The sequence below is a fragment of the Mangifera indica genome, chromosome 10 (assembly GCF_011075055.1).
Source record: "Mangifera indica cultivar Alphonso chromosome 10, CATAS_Mindica_2.1, whole genome shotgun sequence".
Classification (NCBI taxonomy): Eukaryota; Viridiplantae; Streptophyta; class Magnoliopsida; order Sapindales; family Anacardiaceae; genus Mangifera; species Mangifera indica.
In genome coordinates this window covers 1,326,187-1,343,074 of record NC_058146.1, presented here as the reverse complement: position 1 = coordinate 1,343,074, position 16,888 = coordinate 1,326,187, and the positions used below count along the sequence as shown (strand labels likewise).

Sequence of the window (16,888 nt, the reverse complement as noted above, 5' to 3'; positions counted from 1 at the left end):
TTTAAAATAACATTTAAAATTTGCTGGAAATTGGAGACATCAGCATCATTTGATTAGGATTTAGAAGTTTTTGTTTTTTCCACGCACCACATATTTGATTATATTTTTAAATTTAAATATACATATATATAATATTATTTATATTAATATTTCATCTAACAATGAAATGTTATTTTCTTTGGGCTTAGGATTTAGTTCAGTTTTGAAAATAGGCATAATCTTGTTGATTCAAACTAAATATTATATGACTCCATCTTAATTTAATTACTTTAAAGTAGAACTTGAACTCAAGCTGATTGAGTAAGCAAGATCTTTACTCAACACAGGATTAATTGGTTGACTAAAAAGTTAATTAACCCCTTATTTTTTAAATTATTACATTAAAACTTTGTAACTTTGAAATTTATCATTTACCCTATTCAAAATTAAAAAAACAATATTTTAATAATATAAATTTAAGATTCAAAACTTTTTTAGGGTTACTAATATTTTGTTTGAATCGAACATTCAAAAACTCATTAAACTAAACATCTTTAAACTAAAATTCAACTCAATATTAGTTTACCCAACCCAAACTCAGTTACAATTTACTTAAAGGTCATTTATCTTGATGTATACCATAAGTTTCGAATCAAAAGCTACAACTAAGTTACAATATTAGTTGCCATATTATCCATATCCTTGTTAAAAATGTGAGATGTTAGTTTTTTACTGTAGAAAAAAAAAGACGAAATAATGGTGCAATTGTAATTTTATCAAGATTGTGTCCAAGAAGAAAAAACTCTTTACAAAGTGTCAACTATAAAGCAAATCTTTCACTTAGCATCAAAGTTAGTGCTAGACGCTAATCAAATTAACTTAGACTCAAAAATTAATTCATATAATTTGAATTTAAATTAAAATATTCGATTCGTTTTAAAATTGAATAAAATTTTATTAGAGACAATTCAGTTTGGTTAAACTCACAAATTAGATAGATGATTCAATTTGATATAAATTTAACTCGTGACTCAGTTTAAAATATGTTAAATCATTATTCAATAATATTGTTTTATTAATAAATTATAAATTTGAACTATAAATTTGAACCACATATTCGAATTATGAATTTAAATTATAAATTCAAATCAAATTTGAATAGAATCATTTTTATTCGAACTGAATTTAAATCATCTTTAATATTAACTCAACAAATTCGAATTAAACTCAAACTAAATTATTTTTTATTCAAATTGAATTCAAACTAAAGAGTGTACAGACTCAGAGTGGCTGCCCCTAATCAAAGTCCATAATGCACAGCATTTAAGATGTTTTCATCATATATATTTTAGTCACCAAAGGTTAATAACTTGCACTTACATAATTCGTGTAACAAATGTGAAACAAATTATAAATTAAATTTCACTGAAACAGGAATATATTTATAACACTACTACAAAAAACAATATATCAGCCACCGGTGAACTACATAATGCTCGAAAAAATGTCATTGTTTCGATAACAATAATCAGGAATCATACGATTAATGAATTGTCTATTCAAATTCGATCAAAGGCACCTCAATTCCTACAATCATACATATATTCTTCAATAACCCAGTTTTCCGAAGAACATAAAACAAAATTGAAACATGCGTGAGCAGCATTGATTAGATCTAGGTCAGTTATGTTCACCAATTCATGATTTTACCACCACTGGCCTTGATTTTGGTCTTCTGTTACTGACACCTTTATTCTTGTTCATCTTTTGTTTCTGTCCATGCGGCTTGTGGTCCTCTGTTTTTTCGTGAGGATTCACTTCCTCGAACTTGATTGGTTTTATAATGACACCAGATTTCTTCTTCACCTGCAAGATTGTAGTCGAGAGATATGAGAAATATTCACACGGGAAAACACAAGCTAATCACTAACATATGATCGGTTCAAAAATTATGTCCCCTTCACAAGGTGGGGTTCCTAAGGAAATGCACTGGTCAGATCAGAATAGAAATGATAGAAGAGGGCAAATTGGCAAGAGCAATCGATTTTTTATCCCCATGATATTTGTTGTAAAATACACTTTTTAGTAAAAAATAATAATAATAATATATGTTATTGATTGCAATGCACTCACTTCTGGCTGATTCAGAGCTCCAATGGCAGTTGCTGGATTGAACTCGGGTCCAACAGGAACGCGAATGCTTTGCTCAAAGACTTCCTTTGACGTGAAAGGATAAGGCAATGTCTTTGTATGTAATTTCTCAGCCTGCAAATCCAAGAACAAAAAGTTCTGTTATACAAACATACCAAGGCATGATAATGCAGGACATGATTAGATATTCATACAAAAAGAATGAACATGCGGCTACCCAAAGAATATGTTCAATAACTATTTATCTAATTTCAGTTGGATCTAAATCGGTGATTCAGCAGCATTTCATTTCAATTTTGGATGGTCTTTTTTTTTTTTTTTTTTTGAGTTTTCCAGTTGAAACAAATTCTCAATCAAGCTTCCCCGAAACTGAGTTTCTATCTATACCTCTTTTTGCATAGCATACACAACAAATTATAAATAAAAACCACCAACCTTTTTATCCAACTTCTCAGAAATAATCACATGTTTGAGGCGTGCATCCTTCCTCCTTTTCAGAGCGTCTTCCCTCTTCTTCTTTGCATTTTCATGCTCTTCCACCATCCAAGAAGGTAAGCCTTTCTTTTGCTGAAAACTTGTCCACTGCCCCCAACCTGGAAGTAGGTGAGGCTTTTCAGGTACAGGATTCTCTTCATTCAGGATCTTTTCTTTATCCTTCTGAAAATCTTCCTCCACATCATCACCCGCAAAAGCAAGACGAATAAGTTCTTCTTGAGAAGGAAGTTTGTATGACGCTTTAGGTTCAGAAGAGATAATTCCATCCACCATCTCTCTTTCGCCATCATCGCTATCACTATTACTTTCATCGTTCATCTCCTTCACAGTTCCGAGACCAAAACACAGAGCAAAGAAGTGAGAAGTTACTAATCAAATAACATTAGAGCAAAAGCTGCAAAACAGACAATTGGAAGGGATTAATACCTCCAAACCTTGATTATCCCATACACGTTTGACAACCTTTGTAGGCTTCTTGGCATCAGTGTCCTTTGTAGGCTTCTTGGTATCAGTGTCTATCTTATTTCCACTTTTCATCTGCACATTAACAGTTACCAGTATGAGAATGCCTGATTCTCCAATATGCAAGAAACTAAAGAACATAAGAAGACAAAAAAGACCTTTTTCCATGTGCCTGACGCAAAAATAGAAACATCATATGATGTCTTTGGACCAGAGTCTCTAACAACTTCATCAAAGCTCTGTAAGCCACATGTATATTATTGTCATGCTAATGAGCAACAGGGAGACAGAAAAGTAGAAGCAAATAAGAAATCCCATTACCTTAAACACAGAATCCCGATGACTCTCAGGATCTTCATTAAGTAAGACAGAATTAATGTTAACATCCTTCTGCAAATCATTGTTCTTCCTATTACCAACTTCTAAATTTTCTTCAGGCTCCAGGTCATCTTCACTATCACTATTACGATAATAGTTATCTGTTTTGATCTTATTATTAGGTTTTGAAACCTCCTTTTGAATAGCACCAAAGACCCTTCTACCACTTGTAACACCTGCTTTTGAATTTTCTTCCTCACCTGTACCCTCCAACTCCTTCAACGATGATTCATATTCTTGAAGAGCATGCTTGGCTTCTTCAATAGCTTCTTCCTTCCTTTTTTTCATCCCACGCACCTATAACAAATAAAATTACTCAAAAAATAAGTAAATGAGAAGTTAATACGATAACAAGTGAATAAGTTTACAGCCAAAAGAAAAATGGAAGGCAGATTACCATGAAAGGTAATGAAAGCACTCCCGAATTAGGAATCTCATCTTCATCTTCTAATATTTTGAGCGTCTTCTCTTTTGCTTTTGCAAGCAATTTGGATGCCCCATCCTCTTCTGAATCAGCAGAGTTTCTATCTATATCTTCCTCATCACTACTATCATCACTGCCACTGCTACTGCTACTGCTACTATCCTTCATAGAGTTCATTTTCCTAGTCAAAATGGCATGTTGGTTGAGCTGTTCGGCTATTGCAGCTCGAGTGCCTTCATCTTGAGTATTCAGGCCACGTTTTAAAATGCGCTTAGCCCACTTTGAACTGTTTTTGTGCTTTAAAGTCATACGCTCCTGCATTACATAAAATATGCAAAGAATTAAAACTGAATACAGCTTTTATCATCCACTAGAAAAGACTATTCAATAGACAGAACATATATAAAATTCATTAAAGATTATCAATCACCTCAGCTCGTTTAAATTCTTGCTTCCTTGCCTCTTCTTTTGCTGCTTCTGGATCCATCAGAGATTCAGCAGATGCTGCTTTTAATCTATCTTTCTTCAATAAACGATGATATGTTTTTGACTTAATCTTCTTGATACGTTTTCTCTTCATCTCATGACGAAAAAGAAGGCTTCGCATTTTAGCTATATGATTCCGGTCCTCTAAATAATCTTCAACAGAAATCTGCCAGCATCATTAAGAACTGCACTACTCAAAGTTTTGTAAAATTAACAAAACTAAGCTTTCAAAATAGATACAGCCAGAGACCTTTTTTCTGAATTACATGCAACACAAACCTATGAATTTATTCAATAGAACAGGAAAAACAGGAAACCCACAGAGTTGTGAAAGCAAGCTGTTATCAATCAGAAAAATAGTGGGTTTACAGCATCAAGAAACTCATACTCTACAAAGCACACGTGTAAAAAACTGTATAAGCAAATACATATACACAAACCTGCTGACATTAAGGTTCACCTGGGATATGACTATTATCTTCATATAATATCATAAGTACTAATTTTCAGTCTCATAATATTAATTATTTTTTAAACTGCTTACTTGTCGTAGGCATCAATTTATTCAATGACACAGAAACTTGGCAACATTTTAATGGCAATCCCAAGATGTGTTTGTTAAAAGAACTACTAGGCAACTCAATACTTTTTCATCAAGTTGTAATAAATAGTTATGTAAATGACCAATGCATATGACAAACATACCTTGTTCATTTCAAGAAGCCTAGCACCATCTTCTTTATGAGCTTCAGCAACCTTTTCATCATTGACTAATGTTGCCATTTTCTTTTCAAACTCAGTTCTAGGTTCAAATCCAGACGCTATTGCTCCTACAGTTGAAAACCCTATGTTTGTATCTTCATCAAAAATAATAGTAGGTGCCTCCCTATTCATCTTGACTAAAGGCTCCCACTTGGTAATATCCTTCTTTGAATATTCATACACTGCCTTTCTCTCCAACTTGTCTTGCTCTACCTTTGGGAGTGGTGCTTGAATGGCTACAGACTTTTTATCCATTTGATGCATTCTCTTTCTAAGTTTACTATATCCAGCTTTTCCTTGAAGAGGTTCTAGAAGATCTTCAATGGTAATTTGACCACTGCCTTCTAAAACATCACGACTTGGATTAAATTCAGATTCTGGATATGCTTCAGGCACAACTATGTTTTTCTTCTTTTTCTTCTTGCCTAAAAAACACGTATAGATAGAGGTCAGTCGCATGAGTCATATTTCTTGAAGGAGTGGATAAAATGTCTTCTAATCACCCCAAAATTAATTCCCCACCCAATATATAGTTGGGGCACATTGCCTCTGGAATAACTATGTTGACAAACTTTCCAGTTACTAATAACAGATGTCATCTTCACAACAAAATGAACTGAGTTAAAATGCAGTATTCCGATATAACTTCTTTATAATAACTAAAAGTAAACCTAGGAGATGGACTTATATAAAATATCTACATTTTACCTGTATTAAGTTTTTTAAGATATTTATCATAACTACTCACACATGACAGGTGCTAAAATCCTTTTTCCACATTTAATAAGCAATAATTTAAAGGCAAAATTCATACTCTCTAAACTTGACTAATAGAGATATTTTCGTTGCAGTGTTACCTTCAAAAACCTCGCTTGGCATTCCAGTGATCCCTTGCAACATCCTCATATGCCTTTCATCATCGTCATCTTCAACCTCATCACCAAGTTGCTTTGAACTTTCTGTTCTATCACTGCTATCATAATCATTCTCATCATCATCATCTGATAGCACATTCTCATCCTACACAAAGAAAAGAGAGAACACACATAAGGAACATGAACTAAAGAAACCTTAACCAACAAATATTAGTCTTGCCTAGACAAAAGAACATATATCGTTATTTCCTTAGGATGTATTAATGAGAAAGTGCAAAGAATGAATAGGTGGAATCACCGCTGTAATTACTTCATTAAACATACATTCACTACATAAGAGAAACTTATCCCAACAGATTCCCTCCATACATAAATAGATATTTAAATTATTTCTACACCATCTCAAGTATTCTTAACAATATTTAGCCTCATATCCAATCAAATCTATTTCGAACTGCAATTCATTACCAGTCCTCAGAAGTTTCATTGTTTACACATTACACCTGATTGAATGCAGATTTGCCCATCTCATGATCTGAGAATAGTGGATATTTAGATGCCCAGTTTTTGCAAACAAAATCTTCCACTTAAACAAAACCATAGCGCAACGTTACAGTAATTTGACATAGCAAACTCTAAACAATTTCCTCATAAACACCAAGTTAAATCCGAATTCGACCAATTATTAAACAACTTTAAAACTTGAATGCTAGCAAACATCAATTAGAATAATGGTATTTTACTGAAAAAAATTATAAACGAAACCTCAAAGTTGTCAGGCAGCTGGTATTCGTAATTATCGACTGGATCGTAACGGCGGTTCTTCCTAGACTCTTCCTGAGGAAGAGGCTCTTCATACTCGTAAAAATCATTGCCTTCATCAGAATCTATTTCTTCGTCATCGCTGTTGTGCAAGGAACTGGTTTTATTTAGGCGGTCCACTTCTTTTCGCATCGAATTAGGCAACCGTGGACCACTTCTTTTCCTTTTCATGTCACTGCCGCCGACCTTCTTGGAGCTTTTCTTCTGGTTCTTGAGAGACTTTGTTCTGGGATGCGCTGCTCTCTTCTTGTCTGCCATTGCTGTGAACGATGGCGGCCAGAGAGCAGGTTATATAACAATCATTCATAGAATGGGCCTAAAAGTAACAAAGTCGTAAAAAATGCCAATAATCCTATATACACAGCTTGAAGTCCAATCATAGCCCATTTTTGAAGGTGATGTTTCTCAAACTTCAGTCGGTGATGACTTTTTCCTTTTGTTAATGGGCCTATAAATCTATATGAATGCTATAAATTAGCTTTTAGAATAATCAACTTCAAAATAATCTATCAACAGTTCATTTTGTTTATTTTTAAAATTATTTATGATTTTTGTAAGGGCAATATTATATATATATATATATATATATATATATATATGTATATGTATATATTTTAATATATAAATAATACGATTGATTTTGATATATTTACATAAGATATTTAAACTCGTACTGTATGAGAACTTATATCATTGTTGAACAAAACTACATCCTCCAAAACCAAAATAAAAAAGTAATAATAAAGAAATTAACAGGCAAAAAGCAACGAACCCTCTCCTCAAAAATTGCATTTGTAATTTCCTAAGCTCCAGAAGTTTTTCAATGCTTTATCATTGAAAAACTACCCAAAACAACATCACCTTTCACTTATCATGAACATTACCACTTTCATATCTATCCTTTAACAAAGCGTGAACTTTCTCAGCTTCCTCTCCTGTCCCTTTGCTTTAAAACTAAATTTAACTTTTCTTAACACGAGTCGTCAAGTCTGTTCAAGGCAAGAACGCCAAGAAACAAACACCATGCACAGTAGAAAGTTAAAACGTTTGAGTTGAATATTTCACTGCTGCTTTGTGAATGATGATGATGATGAAACATTGTTTCCCATGGCAGGTGACCAGAAATCCGCCCCGTTGTTGTTCCCTACGTGCACAGTGCAAGCCACTGGAACCAGGCACAGCCCCCTGCTCTTCAGGTCCGTCCATGTTTCTTCATCTCCTCCATTTTCTCCACCACCCTGTAAACATATATTATTATTTTACATCAATCAAAACAGTCAAAGACAGTAGGAAAACTAAAAACTAAAAACATGTCCCCACAGTTGACTGTTGATCCATCTCCACCGTTAAAAGAAAATTGTTTTGTCTTTGAGGGAAAGTAGTCGTCCAAAGGGTGGTTTGGGCGGTATAAGTAAAAGGTGAGTTCCCAAGGAGGAGAATTTGAATTATTACTGGACCCGAAATTTTATCGGTGTGATTGATACAATTCCTGAAAAAGGATTCGATCCTTCGATTCGGGTGGATTCCTAGTTTTAAAAAGAAAAAAAAGTCATATGAGAATCTGACGAAGATGCGGTTGGTACTTACAGGTGAGTGGTGTTGCAGGTACGGAGAGCACAGAACCTGAAGCTGATCGTGGAGGAATCGGATATAGCCCATCGCTTCATGCAGAACCGACGCCGTATCTGTCTGCATAATAATACAATTGCCCCATCCTCAGAATTTAAACGCCGTTTAATTGATCGAATTGAAAACATGCAATTGAATAGAAAGGAATTTCATTTCACCTTGCCAAAAGGAGAAACAAGCTGCTGCAATGCCGTGATTCGTTCTCCTAGCTTCTCTTTCCTCGCCTGTTATTTCAAAAGCAATCGAAAATGAGGGTTACTTATATAAACTCAACGCCTAGATCTTGTATATATTTGAGTTAAGACCTTTGCATGGCCGGTAGATGAAGGGGGATTTTCTGCTTTGGTCTTTTTACTACTTCTCTGAGTTGTCACTGGCGTTGTGGCTATGTTGCTTGAGCATGGAACTGATTCTTTGCCAGACCCATTACGTTTTTTCTATCAGGAAAAACATAAAATAAAAAATCAACTATAAAACAACCCAAAATATAAACTTTATGAAATTTCACTTTACATACGCTTTCATTAGATTTGGAATATTGAGCAGTGTTGGCACTGCTGTTATTCCCGGAAGAAGCAGAAGAAGAATCACTGCAAATAACACCAGATTTCTGAGGAGTGGCTCTGGTCATGATACTCTCACCACCATACATAAATATTTCGCTATGATCATTTTCTCCATAGTTACCAAAACAAAGCATTTTGGGAGCCTTTTCATGAGCAGAAGAAGGCAAATAAGACGAAGAATAAGAATAGTTGATTAAAGTGTGGTCGATATCAGGACCCAAAACGACATCGTCAGAGAATAACAATTGAGAGAAACTGGTAGTGGTGCCTTGGTCCCCGTCAAATCCGCCATTATCGGCCATTGAAGAACAAACCCAGATGAAAACAAGCTAAGCTAGCTAAGCTAAGTTAAGAAAGAGTATGAAGTTTATTAGGTTTTAATTAAGAAATTGAGTGTGCCAGACAGCGAAGAAAGAAAGAAGAGAGAGAAGTGAGAGGAGGTGCGAATAGAGTACTTGTGCGTTGTTATGAGATAAGGGGAGGAGTTGTGAAGACAGTACATGTGTGCTGTTATGAGATAAGAGCAGCAGCCGTTACAGGAGAGGAAGTACGATTTTTTCAAGGTTTAGGCTTTGGTTTTCGGCTAATTTCAGTCAAACCCACATCGCCCGAGAAAACCGTGGCTTCGATCTCCAAAGCATTGTTGCGTCCTTATAACCGGTTTTTTCCTTGAGTTACCACCACCGACTCACTGAGTACTACTACTCAGCCACCTTTATCATCAACTTCCTGAAAGATTTTAGGCCGAATGACAATTACCCACCCAAGTAGACATGCCTGTGAGCCCGATTGAGCAGTGAGGGACCAAAGTCTTATGGGCCATGCCACCCCGTCTGCATTCCGTGCCCACATAGACTTTTAGTTGATTGGTTCGTGTGTTTCACTAGCAAGTCCGTTATAGTATATAATTTTTAAATTTTTTATTTGTTGATCAACCTATGACAGGTCACAAGATTTGACGAAAAACGTATAAAAAAGTCATTTTCTCACTCGGAAAAAAATTATTAAAAAAAGAAAAATCTTTAAACTAAATAACACATTATCTCAAAATTATATTATATATTTACCCCTAATTAATATTAATTTTAAATAATAAAATAATAAAAAATATATAATTAATTAATTAATTATCACCGATAACATCAACAATCACATCGATCATTACAATTCTAAACTAAAATCTTATGTCACAACCCTAAATTATAAACTTTAACTTTGAATATAATGGATAATTAATAAATGTTTAAGTTAATAAATTTAATTTTAACTTTTCGAATTAAACTCAAATTCTTGATTTCACTCTCATGATCAAGCCACAATGTCTGAGCCCATCGAATTCAAGCTTGAGCTTGAATATCAGGGGAACCTATCCAACCAAACTCGTACTCAAACCAAGCTTAAGCTTCATGATCTTATCCATCAGTCTGCCAGCTAATGGTGAATAGACTCAATGCTGATACTGATCCCATCTCACACCCGTGAACTGAACTGCTAAATTTTGGGTCCATTTTAACATCAGAAGAATAAAAACTAAGATTTCGAAAGAAACGAAATAAATTAACAGCATCCCATGACTTGTAGTTTCCAAGAGGATTCAGTTATGTGGGCAAGGAACGCAAATGCAAGTTTAATAGTAGAAAATAGAAGGCACGTGGACAAACCAAGTAAGAAAAATAAAGTGGTTTAAGAAACGTGTTTTGTTTGAGACATTTGGTTCAACAACCAGAAATTGCATTTGCATCGGATATATTGTCGCGCATTCCGACACCTCGTTGGTCGTTGTCTCTCCTTCGCCATCCCCGATGTTCTTAACTATAGCCCTCTCATTCTTCAATTATTTACAGTATTGCCACTGGAGACATATTGTAAACAAACTCAGAACGACGCCAATCTATATAACTTAATATAATACATATTTTTGTATACCAGCCAAGTGTCACAAAAGATAAAAAATTTCATTCTCCAAATTCCAGAATTTGCCTAACCACCTGCAAAAGCGTTGAACCAGACAGAACTTGCAACATTCTCACGGTCAAAATTCACTGAACCCTTGCTTTTAATGCAGAGGAAAAAAAGAAAAAATTCATTGCAATCAATCCTGTTCGAGGCACTGACTAGCAGAAAAAAAAGTAGAAGAAGAGAGAGAAAACTAGCTTGAAATTCTTATGGAAATTCACATTTAAATCTCATTAATGCCTTAAACCGGAACCGCAACATTTTTCTCTTTCACATATGATATACAGACAAAGAAACAAGCAGCACGTTAGTTCAAACTTCAAACACGGTAAAAGAAACATAATGAAATTTAAAAAATGAACCATCCAACAAGCATACAATGACTTCAGTCATGATCAGAATATAGCTCAGCAAAACCCTTCCACGGATGAGTTATGTTCATGACACTATTAGAATTGAATTTAGATCAACATCACATATAGCAATCCTGTATTATGAAGCCTCCTGAATTAGTGTACATCAATGCTTCTATTCTAGCAAGCATCATCCAGGCTCAAACTGCTACCAACCTATAATCTAATTTATGACTAAGGCAGTTAATTTTGCAAGCCAAATTGCAAAGTCTAATGACCTAAACTCCCCTAAAATGCTCCTGTTTACAAAAAACATATCAGCAATTTAAGTTGTACTATCTGAATGTGACCCTACCTTGAAAATAGGGTGGATTCAATCAAAGTTGAAGTAATTTCAGCTCGTCGAGCTCAAGCTTGGCTCACGTTGGTAATTTCAGCTCGTCGAGCTCGAGCTTGGCTCGCGTTGAAATCAATGCCAAAGCTTGCTTTGCTGGCGATTCTTTTTCTTGTTCTCCAACAATTTTTTATTTCTTCTCTAGAGTTAATGCTTATTAGGCACTCCTCAAGTGAGCGACCTCAAGCTCTAGTTGGCTACTCTGGATTCGAGCCGAGATTGAGTTTGGGTTCGCCTTAGCTCAAATCCATCCCTAACTAAAAGACAGCCCAATACATCTCCAAGTGTTCCCATTCAACCCTTAAAAGCTCTACTATTGTTAATTGTTGTCACTGTGAATCCCATCTAAGAAAAGTTTAATTGCCTATTTGTTCTGAAAAGAGAGACAGGCATGCCTAAGGATTGCAAGAATGTCATGGCAATACGCAATATCAGAAACAACAACAACAAAAAAAAAAGGGACTGAAAGAAAGAAAGCTGGAAAAATAAAAAAATTTCTGTAAATTCTGATACATCATGATGGCTGTCTCACCATCATTTATATAAACTCATTCAAAACATTAATCATAAAACGCCAATAAAAAAATGTATAAAATATAACATTTTCTAAAACAACTCGTTTACCCATAACAACAAACACCTCGCATACATCAACTCAAACAAATTTCCTTCAGCTTTGTTGCCGCTGATTCATCAACCGAGTACTGCATTTACAGAAAGAAAAAAAATGTCATCAGGAAAATCTAAACAAACGCATGTAAAGTTATACATACGAACAAAGACGATTATGTACAAAAAGTGTGTACCTTTTGGAGGACCCAGACGGAGTGATTGTAAGCTCTTTGGAAGAGCTCATCAAGGGCATTTGGGTCGTGGCGTCAACTTCTCGGTAGTTGACGAAGTTTTCGCGGGCGTATTTAGCATAGTAAGGTCTCGTGTCTTTTGGCAAACGACGAACCAGCCTCAGAACGGCACAGTATACTCTTAAAGCTTTCTCCATTTTCTCTTCCGGCAGCGCAGACAGAATCACAGATCACGCAACTAGTTTTTGTGCATTTTAACTCTGAGGGTTTTGGTTTGCATTATCAATTGGGCCAGTAGCAAACAGATCTATGGGCTCGATATCGAAAGTCAAGGCTAAAGCCAGCCCAATGTTGACGCCCAAATCAATATTCTAAAGACTATAACATTTATAATAGCAGTGAATCTAAACTGAGTTGAATTGAGTTAACTCTATTAGGATCCAATGTAGTATTTTGTTCGAATTAATCCAACTTGGGCTGAGGTGACCGCTCCCAGGTCAACTTGAGCAAATCATTGACGTATTCATCATTTTTGGTAATTTTTAATCTTTTTTTTTAAATGAATTTTCTTCTTCTTTGGTTTTTTCTTTTAATGATTCTTTCTGTATTTTTTACAACCGTCTTTCATTTCGGCACTTTCCAATAGCTTTTCTAATAAACTTATTGTCAATTTAAATTTATTTGAATTAGGTTTTTTAATATTTGAATAAAGTTTGAGCCAACCTAGTTTGTGGTTAGACTCGAATCGAATCCATTGCTAAATAGGTGGATTTTATTAAAGTAGTTATTATGGTCTTCAATCTTCGTCATTGGATAACATTTGCTTGATAGTCGATACTGATGCGTAAACTCTTCTGCTCCACCCAAAAAAAAAAAAAGATTCAGATATCTCCGGAAAAGTTACAGGCTTACAGACTCCTGGATCTGCTATCCAAAACGACCTACGTTCCCCATCACAATTCGACTCTCTTGATAGTACTCTGTATTACTGTTTGTAGTTCCAGATAATGTAAGGTTTTCTTTCATGTTGAGCACTATTTTCGTCGTTTTTGTGATGCGAAATCGGACATGTAAACTAACCAACACGTGTAAGTCACAAAATAATACACGACAAAACTTCACGGCCCACCATCGCTGTCCATGCAAACTTCTAACCCTAAACCGTCAAATCTCTAAACTAGAAACCAGATGAATTCAAGAGAGAAAGTGAAAGAAAACAAGCAGGAGTTAATGCCGCCTCAAGCCACCGTTTACAAATCACCAGTTCCGTGATTCCCATTACGTGGTTTCCGTTGCTTCCAAGTTGGCAGCTCCATCATCACTCATTTACACTATAAAACCCTAACAACTGGAATAAACCTCTTCACATTTTTCCCATTACCCCAGACCTCCAATTACAGCCAAAATTAAAAAACCGATAACCAACAAAACATGCTGGATATTTGGTCATGGATATGTGGCCTACCCTACTCTACTGCGTGGGCCGAGTCAGAGTCTCCACTCATCTTTACACTGGCGAGCTCATCTAGGAGTCAGGATGACTCAACTCAAGCGATTCAGCTCAGAGCTGAGATGACCTTGGGGTCCGACTCGGAACGTCTGGTGATCTTCAAAGTTTACACTCAGGGCTTTGACCTTGATGACTCTCAAAAGACTCTATGGGTTTCCGACGCCTGTACTCTCTCTTCAGACAAACCATTCCTCCCGCTGTTTCTCCAGCTCCTCCACGAAATCATCACCCACTCACCTACCGCGCAGAATAGCACCTGCCCCCGTTCTCAGCTTCAAAAACTCAACCCCGACCCGGTTGCATGGATAATGGATTCGCACTCCCCGGAATCTTTCTCAAGTTTCTTCGATTTAGTCTTTCTCATGCGTCTTTTCTGGTTATGTGCGTTTGACGCTCCGAGTTTAGTTGGTTCACTTTACTTCAGTACTACTTTGGGTCCGAACATTGAGGCGTTAACCTGCAAGCACGCGCCGGTGCTGCGAACCTTTTTGAAATTAGTCGGCGTTGATGCGGAGTTGTGTTTTATGCGCACTCTGGGGTACATGCTAGCAAAATGGTTGATTTTGAGAGAGTTGGGCGTAGGTTTACAGGCGGTAACGCCCGTGCCACGTCAGCATCTCGGGTTCGCTTATGCCACGGAGGCACATGGTTTCTGGATTTTAAAAGGATACGCGCCGATTTCCGCCATGAAACAGACGCGCTCCAACGGAAATACCAGTTTTAAGTTCCCGATCATGGAAGCTAAAGAATCCGTTCTTAGATACGCCTTGGCTCACCAACAGCTTGAGGCTGTCCTTCAGCTGGAATACTCCGTGGAATTTCACGATGGCTATATTCAGGTGAATGCACGCGTCGACAATCTACGCTTCCACGTGGCGAAATTAGGGTTTAATAAAAACGAAGACTTAGAATACGCAGATGAAAGACATTTCCCGACAAGGATACGGGTTTGGGTCGGGCCAGAAGTCGGGTGCAATTACGTGGCTGGGTTGAGCTTAGGCCGGTCAACGAACAACGGCGAGAGAGAAATTGAAATGCAGAGGAATCTAAATAGCAATTACGGAAATTCAAAGATTCCGAAGGTGAAAGCTCGGGCAAGGATGACAACAAAGACGAAGACGAAAAACTGGAGGTGGGATCAGGATGTTGAAGGAAACGCTGGCGTTTTCGATGCAGTTTTGTGCGACAATACGACTGGTCGAGAAATGGCCACGTGTAATGGAGGCAGTGGCAACAGTAGCCTTAGAAATAGATACATGGGAGGAAATAGGCCATTTACGAAAACGGGTGGGCTGGTTTTTGCAAGAGATGAATATGGAGAGGGAGTGGGATGGAGATTAAGCAGAGAAATGGAAGGGAGTGTGCTGAAATGGAGAATTGGAGGGCAGGTTTGGTTAAGTTATTGGCCTAATAATGTCACGAGTTCTTATCGTGAAACTAGGCTTGTGGAGTGGTGCGACGAGGTTGATTTGCCTTTAATTTCTGGAAAATAATAGAGCTAGAATGTTGATATATGCTGTAAAATATTATAAGCTACTAGTGTAAGAGGTCGCATATAGAACTGTAATAAATGAAAGGTATGGCAGAGACGCCATTGATGCTTGTGATAATCTGATACTAGAAGAATATGAAGCTTATAATAGCATCAAATTGAGGTGGAAATTAACTGGCTAAAAATACACCCACGTTTGACTACACTATGAGTTTCCTCCTGACGGCCGAGACTTGTCAAAGTGATGACTCCTTTAGTTGGTGGCTTGTCGCTAAACAATTATTGCCTCTTTGACCACCTTTGCCCTTTGGATACAATACAACAATTATTGCCATTTCCAACTGAAGGAGAAATCCACCGTATAGGATCGTTAACAATGAATAAAACTCGAAAATATTTCGTGTTACAATATGCATGCTAGCTTGTTTCATATATATTTGGCTAAAAATTCCTTGATATAACAAGTATTCGACCATTGATTAATCTTTCCAATTCAGTATACGACGGTATCATTTACCTAGCTCTGAAATCCATGAGAGCATTATGCCACTAAATAAACTTTCATGAATCATGTTTCATGGAAAGAAATGTAGGAGCACCACAGATTAATATGATCGTTTTCTTTGCTATTAATTAGAGGAGGCAATTAGGGATCCAAAACCTTGTGCCATGGGTGAAGCAATAAAATGTTTGATGCACGATAGTCATTAGTCGTCTCTACTCAGTGTTAGAATTTTCCATTATATGGCTTAACATTAATAACATTAATAATTTTAGATTAATAAATTCAATAATTGAATAGTACTCAAAATGATAGTTTATAAATAAGGTTAGTATAATCAATAAATATAAATCTAATATATTTTACAAATTATTATATAAGTAAACAACAACCGTGTGAACTTTACAATTTTTTGGATCTTTGATAAAGTTTAGTAACCTACTATATATTAACTAATTTATCTCTCCAAAGCCTTAACACAACAATTTTACTTATTAAAAGTTCTCAGGTATAGAGGTTTTTGAAAAAAGAAAATCAGTTCGCTCATAAAAGCTCAAACATAACAATTTTATTTATTAAAAGATGTCATGTATGGAGGTTTCAAAGGAAAAAGACCACTCCTCTCTTTTAAATCCTAACAAAACAGTTTTACTCATTAAAAGATGTCGTATATAGAGGTTTTAGAGGAAGAGGATTGGTCTTTCCCCAAGGTCTTAATGCAATAATTTTATCTATTAAAAGTTATTATGTATAGAGGTTCTAGAGGATAAAGACTAATCCTCTCAATCAGGTTTTCATGAAACCTTAAACTAATTTATTAATTCAGAATTTTATAAGATGTGCATGGAT

At 35.9% G+C, this 16,888-nt stretch overlaps 4 protein-coding genes across 5 annotated transcripts; 1 reads left to right on the top strand and 3 right to left on the bottom strand.

Moving 5' to 3' along the window:
- Positions 1–1,378: 1,378 nt before the first annotated feature.
- Positions 1,379–7,139, bottom strand: LOC123227819 (U3 small nucleolar RNA-associated protein 14-like). Of its 2 annotated transcripts, XM_044652944.1 has the most exons (12): positions 6,778–7,139; positions 5,995–6,157; positions 5,081–5,562; positions 4,320–4,541; positions 3,863–4,204; positions 3,409–3,762; positions 3,246–3,326; positions 3,052–3,162; positions 2,566–2,946; positions 2,113–2,244; positions 1,674–1,845; positions 1,379–1,566 (listed from the first exon to the last, which is right to left on the bottom strand). In XM_044652944.1, exons 1-11 carry the CDS (start codon positions 7,090–7,092, stop codon positions 1,678–1,680), a joined length of 2,751 nt encoding a protein of 916 aa, XP_044508879.1. In that variant the 5' UTR covers positions 7,093–7,139; the 3' UTR covers positions 1,379–1,566; positions 1,674–1,677. The 2 variants fall into 2 exon arrangements, with proteins under 2 accessions (XP_044508879.1, XP_044508878.1); XM_044652943.1 differs by having other exon boundaries at positions 1,379–1,845; positions 6,778–7,138.
- A 315-nt stretch (positions 7,140–7,454) lies between these two features.
- LOC123228365 (transcription factor bHLH113-like) lies at positions 7,455–9,707 on the bottom strand. Its single transcript, XM_044653739.1, has 5 exons — positions 8,981–9,707; positions 8,769–8,900; positions 8,622–8,687; positions 8,422–8,523; positions 7,455–8,072 (listed from the first exon to the last, which is right to left on the bottom strand). Exons 1-5 carry the CDS (start codon positions 9,329–9,331, stop codon positions 7,896–7,898), a joined length of 828 nt encoding a protein of 275 aa, XP_044509674.1. The 5' UTR covers positions 9,332–9,707; the 3' UTR covers positions 7,455–7,895.
- A 2,488-nt stretch (positions 9,708–12,195) lies between these two features.
- On the bottom strand, positions 12,196–13,023 carry LOC123228013 (LYR motif-containing protein At3g19508). Its single transcript, XM_044653200.1, is given in 3 exon segments — positions 12,196–12,436; positions 12,539–12,607; positions 12,610–13,023. Coding segments are annotated over 3 exon segments (246 nt in total). The 5' UTR covers positions 12,733–13,023; the 3' UTR covers positions 12,196–12,382.
- A 757-nt stretch (positions 13,024–13,780) lies between these two features.
- LOC123228012 lies at positions 13,781–15,655 on the top strand. Its single transcript, XM_044653199.1, has one exon. The coding sequence runs from the start codon at positions 13,967–13,969 to the stop codon at positions 15,536–15,538; it is 1,572 nt and encodes a 523-aa protein (XP_044509134.1). The 5' UTR covers positions 13,781–13,966; the 3' UTR covers positions 15,539–15,655.
- Positions 15,656–16,888: the final 1,233 nt, after the last annotated feature.

What these genes read in the sequence shown, in the direction of transcription:
- LOC123228365 (XM_044653739.1), bottom strand. Translation starts at nt 9,331, where the DNA reads ATGGCCGATAATGGCGGATTTGACGGGGACCAAGGCACCACTACCAGT. An exon ending in CATCTACCGGCCATGCAAAG is followed by an intron (nt 8,688 to 8,768) that starts GTCTTAACTCAA and finishes TTGAAATAACAG; the next exon opens with GCGAGGAAAGAGAAGCTAGG. An exon ending in ACCTGCAACACCACTCACCT is followed by an intron (nt 8,073 to 8,421) that starts GTAAGTACCAAC and finishes ATATGTTTACAG; the next exon opens with GGTGGTGGAGAAAATGGAGG.
- LOC123227819 (XM_044652944.1), bottom strand. Translation starts at nt 7,092, where the DNA reads ATGGCAGACAAGAAGAGAGCAGCGCATCCCAGAACAAAGTCTCTCAAG. An exon ending in ATCGGGATTCTGTGTTTAAG is followed by an intron (nt 3,327 to 3,408) that starts GTAATGGGATTT and finishes TGTGGCTTACAG; the next exon opens with AGCTTTGATGAAGTTGTTAG. An exon ending in CTGAGAAGTTGGATAAAAAG is followed by an intron (nt 2,245 to 2,565) that starts GTTGGTGGTTTT and finishes TTGGATTTGCAG; the next exon opens with GCTGAGAAATTACATACAAA.
- LOC123228012 (XM_044653199.1), top strand. Translation starts at nt 13,967, where the DNA reads ATGCTGGATATTTGGTCATGGATATGTGGCCTACCCTACTCTACTGCG.